The sequence below is a fragment of the Helobdella robusta genome, assembly GCF_000326865.2.
Source record: "Helobdella robusta unplaced genomic scaffold HELROscaffold_24, whole genome shotgun sequence".
In the NCBI taxonomy this organism is placed as follows: domain Eukaryota; kingdom Metazoa; phylum Annelida; class Clitellata; order Rhynchobdellida; family Glossiphoniidae; genus Helobdella; species Helobdella robusta.
Window position 1 is genome coordinate 81,118 of NW_008704261.1, and position 10,575 is coordinate 91,692.

Consider the following 10,575-nt stretch of genomic DNA (forward strand, 5'->3'; position numbering starts at 1 on the left):
TTGCATAAAAATAACCCATAACCGGATATCGTAAAAATTTTCGAAAAAATCTTTTTTTTGTGAACGCGTTGCTTATAATAGTTATTGGCGCGATTTTAAATTCCGCAAAAGTCGGCTTTGGCCGTAATGCATTATAAATATGTTTATATAACAGTTAGTTGAAGTGACAGAAACATCCATATTATTCTAAATGTACTTCTTGCAATTACTGCCTTTGTGTAGCATCTTTAAAAATCATAAATTTTGTCCAGGTATTTAAAATGTAATTTTAATCTGATGCGTGGAAATGTTCATATATATGTTATTTTTCTTTTTCGTGCCAAAAGAACAGCATTTATCAGCCTATGTACTCATTCCAGTTGCATTACACCAGGCTTGGTTTTAACTGATTAATATGTGGCACTATATTATGTACGATGATAGCTCAGCCATCGGCGAAATGAAGACATCAACAATAATAATAACAATAATAATAATAAAATAAATATAAATATTAAAATATTATCAATATAAAAATATTATCAATAATTATTATAAATATTATTACATTAGTATTACAATGTCTGACCTCGAGATATTTAGCGTTTCTCGATTGTATGGCTCGTTCACCTTGTGTGTGTTAGAAGGCCCCTCATTATCATTTTCAACAATATCATTAACGTCTTCATCACCAAAGTTATCATCACCATATCAACACTATTATTATTATTATCATCATTATTTTTATTATTAATATAATTATTATTATTGCTAATATTATTGAAATCGTCAACACCATAACAATCATCTTTATAATAACGAAACCATAATTCTTATTACCCATTTTGATTATCATCATTAAAAAATGCATCTCCATTATCACAAACTTGAAAAAATTTCAGCTCGGCAGTAACATCTAACGGTTGTCATTTTACAAACAGATAGTGAATCGCTGTCAAGCTAGAATTTATTTTCATTCATTTATTCATTCATTTATTCATTCATTCATTCATTCATTCATTTATTTATTTATTCATTCATTCATTCATAAATTTACCCTTGTTATTGTTTGTTTGTTTATTTATTCATTCATTCCTTCATTCATTATTTCAACCAATAAGTCATTCATTCATATATTTGTATCTATTTTTGATCATCAGTCCATTCATTCATTCGTTCGTTCGTTCGTTCATTCATTCATTTATTTATTTATATGTAACTAACTAATTAATTTATTCATTTGTTCAAGTATTCTTTGATTTATTTTCTATAATCAATCTTAATTTTTCCTCATTAATTTAATTGTCTCATTGTCATTCCTCATTGTCTGTTCACATGGTTCTTTTATCGAAAAGCCTACTACCTTTATTATAATGGGATAAACTCGGACTGTGGCAAAAACCTTCGAAATCCAAGAACGACAATCAGGTAGTATCTGATTTAGCTTATAAATGCCAATATTTCCCAATTCAACACACAGTGAATCAATAAATGCGAGCATGCATTTTTACAGATGCAACATCAATTTACGTTACTTAAGCACAGACTGGCGGAATTGGAAGTTTTTAAAAAAAAATGTTAGGTGATACCATCGATTTACGGTATAAATTTTTATGAGAGTTTGTAACTTGGCGCGAAGAAGTTTACGACATAAAATTTTCAAAATATAATAGCAGCGAAAATGGCTAATTTTAGTACTTACATTTTTGTTACTCAGTTGGTTCCTGCCGCTCTTGCAGAGTGTTTGTTGGTCGTCCATTTGAAATCTGTTCGGCACGCACCAACCATCTCCAATATGTATTCCTTCCTGTTTGCATTTGTAACAACCGGATCCTGTATCAAATCGACCGTTCTTGGAAACCACAGCAAATCTTTGATTTCCTGTTTTCGTTAAACGAATGGAGCATGATTGATTATTATTTAAAATGAAACTTTTAACTATGCTGCTTGTTTATTTGATCGTGCTCTATCGTTTTTCATATATCTCCATACCTTGTTCTTATACACTGAGTTCTTAAAAAAAATTGAATAATTTTTAAAATTTGCACATTAATGTACCAGTCCCAATCTAAGTTATTTGATATTATATTAAGTATTTATAAGATATATTAATTAAACGCTCAGGCTTGCGATTGTATTTTGATTCTCATTTCTTAATTCGTATTTAACACTCTTATGTTTAATCTGCGTTTGCTTTTTCTGGCCCTTTTCTCTAAAAGTCTCAACTTCTTCCTAACTTTTCTAAAAACATCTTCATTCCTTACAAAGTTCAGACCGGATCTCAAGACCCTTGCTGTTTAAAAATTCACTGAGGAATGCTGTTGAATATCGCGGAAACGGCGCTTTATAAACAAGTTGAATGATTATCATTGATCGATCGATTGAAAAGCTTTAAGCAAAAATTAACTGAATAAACTTCTATTTAAATTTTAAAAATTATTATTATAAAAGTTATGCGTCAACCCCTTCACATGTTGAGTGCATAAACAACCCCCTTTGTTCAATTCTTCAGTTGATTTAGAACGTTTATCTATAAACGAAAGCAGTTTTTCTCTGTCATAAATTTCCATAAAATGTGAGTTGCAGATATTTTCCCGTTTTTTTCTGCACTCATAGCACTTTATTGGTCACTCATAAAAGTGGCAACTTGTCAATGAAACGAACCAGCAAGGAAAAAATTTATTAAAGACCGATCGTGAGGTACAAAATGCGACATCAACTATCAAAGATCTACGTACAAACATCCAGGTGTCTACAGAACGGAGGTCAGGGCAATGCCTGCACTTATGTACATGAAGGTAAATTTATAACATAAAAACTGGTTTTTATTATGGATAAGAAATTCTAAATCGACTAAAGAATTGACAAAAGGTGAATAATTTTGCTTTCAACATTTGAAGGAGTTGATGTCTCTGCAAACAATAACAACAAACAACAACAAGGGACAAATAACCACTCACAACATAGAAACAAGCACCTACACCTACACAAACAACCAAACAAACAAACAACGACAATCTAAGGACAAAAAACCAAAAACATACAAAATAAACTGACAATTGGCGAACAAATACCTACCACCGTCACTTTCGATGCAGATAGTTTCAGCGATATTTAATTTGGTTTCCTGATTGGCATTAATATGCGTCTTAACCCCATCAATAATTAATACGGTATTAAGTTCACTGACAAAGGAAACAGGAGTTTTGGGCCCATTAGCACCGATTTCCAGCTCCGAAATTCCTTGTCATCATAATATTTTTTTTGATATAATTTGCATTATTCACCGATTTATTTTTCTCATTTCAAATTTCCTCTTTTATAAGATATTTCAAATTAATGCTTGAACAATCTTGTTGCCCTTTTATCATTGAGGCTAGCGAAATTGGAAACTGGATTCGAATGTGAAGAGACTTCTGCTTGCTAACTGCAAGGTGCATGATGCTTGGGTCTGCTGTGCGTCCGCTGTTGATGCTTTTGAGAACAATAATAATAATAAGGAGAAAAACTGTAATAATGTTTTTCTAATATTATTGAAAAAATGTTATTATACCAAATTAAAAACATGGTTACCTATTTCTTGCACTGGCTCTGCGACATGGATTAAATTATTGTAAATATAAATTGTTATAATAGTTTAATTACATTAATTACTATAACTAAATAAAAAAATTGAATAAAAAAACTGTCAAACTGTCCTATAACTACAAAAAAAAATTGCCAAGTATTTTCAGTGTTTAGTCCCTTCCGTCAAATTTTTGCCTCCCCGTCAAAGTGGTCTAGATCCGCCCCTGGAGATAGTGAAACATAGGCACAAACTACACTCTACATAACACTAAAAGAATGCGACTCAAGTCAGCATTAAAATAATATCTAAAAGTTGTTCAATTAAAAGCATTAGTAACTTGGTCCAACCGACAAGTTTTTTTATAATCATTATTTTTATTTTCAATGCCTAAACATTCGTACCCCGTTATTTCTTTCCCGTTTTAAACCATCTTCATTTTTGTTACTGCCTTGCATGCTCTGACAGTTTTTGCATCCTTCAAATTCTGATTATTTTTTATAAGAATAATAAAATTAAAAAGTCGCCGATCTGATTTTGTACCACTAGTCCCCTTCGAGATGCGTAATTTTATAATATATTTACGTAGATATAGGTATATATATATATTATATATACACATATCTACTGACACTTAATTTTTAATCTAATGCACTCACCCATCCGTAGTTCAAAGGAGGGATTCATTCGTTGGCAGGAGTAGTCCTCCCCTATAGGTACCATCCCTGCAATATACTTAAGTGTCTCAATCTCGGTTCCTACCCCAATCTGGTTTTCTTCTTTGACGAACGACATCCCCCAGCCATGGGATTGGCCTTTTGTGTCCGAGCATGCATCGTCGTTTCTATAATTAGGTACGTACTTAAACGCTGACAGGGTCACGCAATCTACTACTACTAGTAAATTAATGATAATGAAATTAATGGTGGTAAAAATTAAAAAAGAAATTGCATTATCTTTGTTATTAGTAGTAAAAAAAAATAGTCACTCATGGTTACACCTCCAGCTACTATCAGTGTTGTACTGCTGATCTGAGTAATCAAACACAGAAGTCTTGCAAATAACTGTATTATTGTTTTTTGACGTTTTATGAAATTGTATTTTATTGTTATTATTTCCATTCTTTTCTATTGCTGCTAGAGTTGGGAACGAAACTAAACCAAACTCTGTCCCTACCGACGACCGTCTCTTTAACCGGTGAGTAGAATTATTGTTTTCAGTCCTGCACATAATTATTTTGTAATTTAAGCATAAGAGGTCACTGCAAACTGTATTTTGTAGTTTTTCGTTCGTCGTAACTACTAATAAAGTTTCAGTGATGTTCATTGCATCGTTTTTGTTATTGCTTAGTCAAGTCGAATCGAAGCCAAACGGCACACATGACCGAATAAAACCGAACCAGAACTTTAGATCATAAAGAACCCAAACTTCAAAATTGTTTGTTACTCGTGTCGTCATCACCTTCACCGTCATCAACACTAACATTTTCCGTGAGTAGTGACCTTGAAACAGACGTGGCCATATACCTTCAAGAAATCTTTGTTGGCTTCGTTTTGCCGCTCGCCATCCAGCACGAGTTCAGTATCGCAGTTGTGGTCGAGCCGGATTTTGTGGGAGGGAGGGTCAGGTTGTGATTCTAACTTTGCACCGCGGCACGGCTCGCGAGGAATTTCATCTGTTGTATAATGTTATTCTAATTCTACAATTAGGCCTATTGCTGCTGCTTCTACAACAACTACCACTACTAACCGTACTGCCGCTACTACTGCTGCTGCTTCTACTATTACTACTACTACTACTATTAATAATAATAATAATGATAATAATAATAATAATAATATAACATCCTTATTGTATATCTCCCGCTCGGCCGGGTTAAGCCTTCAACGGACTAAAGACAAAGCACCAAACCGGGGCCTTTATATTTTAGAAGTAATTCAACTAAAGTTTCCATGGTGTGATGTTTTGTTGATAACATATTTATTTCTTTTCTTCAGTTTTACAAATTATATAAATTTTTTTCTTATTAAAATCTGGCTTTTAAAAGTAATAACAAACTCATTTTTTCAATTATATTGTACTTAAATTACTTAACTAAAATTAATAAATAAATCTTAACTTTTCAGCTTAATCCTACAGTAAAGATTTTGGTAGAGTTGAACATCTGTCTGATATTGGTAAATCTTATTACTATCTAAGCGCTCCTCACGTGTGGGCACTGTCTGTATGTATGTGTGTATGGTTGTGTTTATGTGTGTTTGGGTGTGTGTATGTCTGTGTATATATAACCACTGTCGGTCTGTATGTGTGTATGGTTGTGTTTATGTGTGTTCGGGAGTGTGTATGTTTGTGTGTGTATATATAACCACACAGAAGCATAAACTTTGTACTTCAAACTCATCTGGTAGAAGTGATTATGCATACGGACATATTTTCAATTGACTGTATAATAATAAGCATAGCTAAAAGCATGTTCACGTATTTATGCGTGCATATTAATGTAATGTAAAGATATTTTTAAAGAACTTCCCCTACAAAACTTTGGTCATTTAAATTGTAATCGTTCCAGTTGTCACCAGGAAAGCTTTCCGAGCACTTAGTTTCATGAAAGTCAACTCCCCGTTCGCAAGATATAGTGAATTTCTGATGCTGGATCTGTTTTGGTTTCAGCTCTATAGCTAGAACGCTGGTGATGCTGAAAGGGTTCTGCAGTTTCGACGGAATGTAGCGGCCCGTGCAATCGTTTATTACGAAGGCCGGGACCTCTGTCTTCAATGTGCATTTTTCTCCGTTCTGTGCTGTTACAATTTTTTGAAGAAGAGAATACTAGGATGTAAAATATGAGGATGTTAGTTTTCGAAAAGTTTTTTTAATTTTTAGAAATTTAATTCATTCGCAAACGACATATTTTTGGTTTTTAAAATGCCAATTTTTGAAATAATTTTCTGCATAGCAAGTTTTTATTATTTTTCTGTTGGGTCATTATTTTTCTGTTGGGTCATTGGGTCATTGGGTCATGCTAACAATGTGTCATTGTGTGTGTGCTTCATGAAATTGAAAACATAAAAACATATTGGTACTTAAGAGCTTATAATGAAGAGCTGTAACGTAAAAAAACCTGAGCATCTATTGATCACCAGTAGCCAGCTGATGAGGCAGGTCAAGAGGATGGACGGTAGACTCATTTTTGTTTTCTATAAATACATAGAAAGCTGAATATTGTATAAAATCGCTTCAATGTGACGTTGTAAGAATTATTTATAAAACAGAGTTAGAAGTTTCTTGTTTTTTTTTTACTTTTGCATCGGAGAACTAAATTTGAATTTTAGGGAAACTTTTTTAATTAATTTTGATGATCGATAGTGAACGGAACATAAATTAAGTGAATATGAAATCCGCAGTTTTATCGAGATCAGCGAAAATCTTCCATGCGCTGAGGTCGTGCTTCTAATCGTACTTCGTATTCTTGTTTATATTCGTATGTATTACCATTCCATCTATCGCATCACCTAATTTCATAGCGAATAACTGAATGGCCAAACTTCAATTTAAAATTGTTTAAGGATACAAATGTTGAAAAAATACTTTTCAATATTATAACGGATTAATCAACATTGATAGGTTATGTCTTAAGTTTATAATTTTCTTCTAATTAGTTTTCATCTGGTCGTCAACATCACTTCAAGGATCTTCTAAGGAGTCGATCTCTTTCTGCATTGAAATTGTAAAAATTGGCTAAGGTAAATGTTGACAATAAATAAAGCAACAAAGATATGCTCATAATGTGTAATAAAATACACACACGCAAACACACACATATAAAACTAAGTAATCTGCTGAGCAAACGAAATGTGTAAAATGATTCGGTGATCACGTTCGTATAGTATATTTACAAATCGGATATACATGATTCAAAATATATCAAGTATACAAAGACAGCTCTAGCACACACAAGTGTAGGTATGAATGTTTTAGCTGGTTTTTTTATCGTAGCTAATGTTTTTAATTAAAGTTTCATAAAATGATTGTATTGAGAAAGTTTAGTTTGTCTAGTTTGGAAGGGGCGTGTAAAAGCTTCAATTGGGAAAATTGGAAAATGACTTTCTACAAGACAGACGGCTTGTTAGTATGTCTTTGGTATGATAGCTGGAATTGACAATGTTTGCGATAAATTTTCATTAAATATTTATTGCAGTTCTTTAAACAATTCACAATCGATGTTAATCATCGAATAGTCCATCTTGCTTTGATCCTCTTCAGAGGAAAAGTTGAATAACGATACCTACATTGTGGAAATTAATAAACATTGACACATACCTTGTTTTTGTCGGCGAGCTTCCCAACTTCGGCCTGCGAACAAATAATTTCAAACTATTCACATTTGTATGTGTTGATTTGCAAATACACTGCAAATGTAAATCAACTGTTATTTAAAATATATGATTATAATAGGAATAGGTAAATTTTGTTAAACATTTGACACAATAGAGAGAGAACACATCCCTTTTTTTGTAACTTATGATCCGTTTTATGTACTATACGGCCTGAGAAGGAATTTTCGTCATTCTAAAAAAGCAAACTCGTGTTTTAAAGGAGAGACTAAATTCCAAAAAATAAATAAAAAATTGGGCAGAGTAATTTTTTGCCAAAATTTGGCGGCGTAATTTTTTGCCAATTGTATGAGGCAAGTGTATCTGAAATTTTTTAGAAAATATTTTGAAAAAAATAATTACTATTGTAGTTTTACTTTAAAAGTTTGCATAATTTTTTCAAGACTCATAAAACTATCTATTTTTATGAATTCTGAATCAAAGTGTTTTGTTATAATGCTTTGAAATAACATTTTATAAAAGTATTGTGACACCGTACAACGTACTTATTTTTAAAACCAGATAGAACCCTGAAAACGTTAAATAATTGTTTGTTTGGTTATTATTTATAAATGAAAATAACAATTTATTTAAGTTTAATAATTTGGTTTAATGAACAATGTATTAACAAATTTTTACTTTATAGAATGAAAATCAATCAATCAATTAATTAATTGATTGATTGATTAATTTAAAAACCAATAAATTAAAATTTGTTTACTCGTTGCGAGGAACCCAATTGCTGAAGCGCAACATGACGTTACAAAAAAGATTATGATCATGTCTGAAGTGTTGAATGTATTAAAATTAATAATTTTTGGGTAGGTTGGATATTAATCATCCCATCTATAAATTTCACTGAAAATGAAAATGGAACAGCAATTTGGATCACTCATTTAACAAAATAATCATTATGAAGAAAATAAACAGCATATCAAGGTCGACAATAATTAACCTCGAACGTAGTATAAATATTTTTTCGATTTTCTCTTTTCCCTTCTTTCATATATTTCCAAGGTTTTCTCTTTCTCCGTTTTGCGTTTTCTATAATTTTTTAGGTTTATACTTTCAGCATGCAGTTTCTGTCTCTCCTTATTTAGCCATGTTTTTATTTCTTCGAATATAATTAGTCTCATTTTGTTATTCATCAGTCTCAATTTTATTTTTTTACCGGCCACGTCATCAACTGAATCGTAAACTTCAATCGTTTCATCGTATTCCTCATCTTCGTCCCCACCCTTACTCTCATCGAAGTCAAAAATTTCTATGTTTGTTTTTTCTTTGTTTTGATTGTGTTTAATAAAAATATCCGAATCAATTTTTCTAAGTTTGTATTTCTCTTTCATCGTACTCTTCACTTTTGATATTTTTATTCTGCTTTTTTCAAATTTTATCCTTTCCTCTTCTTTTCGCTTGCGTTCAGCTTCCTCTTTTTTATACCTTTCAATTTCTCCCGTTAGTTCTTCTTCAAGTTTTTTTCTTCTCCTCTCTTCTTCTTCAAGTCCTGCTTCGGTTTCTTTTCTTTTTTTTTCTTCTTCTTCCTTTTCCCTTTCCATCGTCTTTCTTCTTTCTTCTAATTCTTCCAGTTCACGTGCAAACTGTTTCGTTTTTTCTTCTTCCTCTTTCCGTATATTTTCAATCCTGTTTTTCTCTTCCTCCACGTCCTGAAGTTGTTTCTCAACTTTTTTTCTTTCTTCTTCCTGCTCCGCTCGTAATTTTTCATTCTTATCCCTTTCTTCTTCTACCTCTTTATGCCGCTGCTCAAGATTTATTCTTTCATTTTCTTTTTCCGCTAACAATTGTTCCGTTTCGTTTTTTTCTTCTTCTATTTTTTTAAGCTGTTGTTCAAATTTTTTTCTTTCTCCTTCCAGTTCCGCTTGTGATAGCTGATTTTTAGTTTTTTCTTCACCAATTTCCTTAAGTTTTTGCTCAAGTTTCTGTTTTTCTTCTTGAGCTACCGTTCGTAGCTGTTCATTTTTCTTTACCTCTTCTTCTATTTCCAGGAGTTGTTTCTCGAGTCTTTTTTTTGCCTCCTCTTCTTCCTTTTGTAATTGTTCAATTTTGTTTTTATTTTCTTCTACTTCTTTAAAATGTCCTTCAAGTTTCTTTTTTTCTTCTTCTTCTTGTAACAGTAATAATTCAGTTTTAGTTTTATTTTCGTCCAATTCTTTAATTTGTTGCTCCAATATTTTTTTTTCTTTTTCATGTACAATGCGTGATTGTTCCGTTTTGTTTGTCTCATTTTTCAACTTCTCTAGTTGTTGTTCAAGTTGTTGCTCAAATTGTTTCCTCGCCCAGTCTTCCTCCGTTCGCAGAAGTTCAGTTTTGTTTTTTTCTTTTTCTGTCTCTTCAAGTTGTTGTTCAAGTTTCATTTTTACTTTTTCTACTTCCGCTAGATTCTGTTCTGTTCTGTTCTTTTTTTCTTCCAATGTAGCAAACTGGTTTTCGAATTGTTCTTTTCTTTTATTACTTTCTTCTCGTTGAAGTTCTATACCTATTAATTTTTCTTGTTCGGATTTTAGTTTTTGAGTTTCTTCTTCTATTTTGTTTAGATCAGCTGCATGTTTCTCTTCTCTTTCAGTTTCATTTTTTTTACATTCAGCATCTCTCCTTTCTTGTTCTTCAGGAAATATCCTTGCATCATTTTTTGTTTTTTTTAGT

At 31.9% G+C, this 10,575-nt stretch overlaps 2 protein-coding genes across 2 annotated transcripts in view; both read right to left on the bottom strand.

The window, feature by feature from the left end:
• Window positions 1-1,510: 1,510 nt before the first annotated feature.
• Window positions 1,511-6,729, bottom strand: HELRODRAFT_172495 (hypothetical protein; the record flags this gene model as incomplete). Its single annotated transcript, XM_009019175.1, has 8 exons — window positions 1,511-1,525; window positions 1,682-1,860; window positions 3,058-3,222; window positions 4,204-4,440; window positions 5,028-5,219; window positions 5,664-5,766; window positions 6,071-6,342; window positions 6,663-6,729. 8 exons carry the CDS (start codon window positions 6,727-6,729, stop codon window positions 1,511-1,513), a joined length of 1,230 nt encoding a protein of 409 aa, XP_009017423.1.
• A 2,135-nt stretch (window positions 6,730-8,864) lies between these two features.
• Window positions 8,865-10,575, bottom strand: part of HELRODRAFT_172496 (hypothetical protein) — a gene marked incomplete at both ends in the record, with an annotated part of 3,397 nt that continues 1,686 nt past the window's right edge. Inside the window, one exon of the mRNA XM_009019176.1 lies at window positions 8,865-10,548. Coding sequence (XP_009017424.1) covers window positions 8,865-10,548 — 1,684 coding nt within the window. The remainder of the gene's footprint in view (window positions 10,549-10,575) is intronic.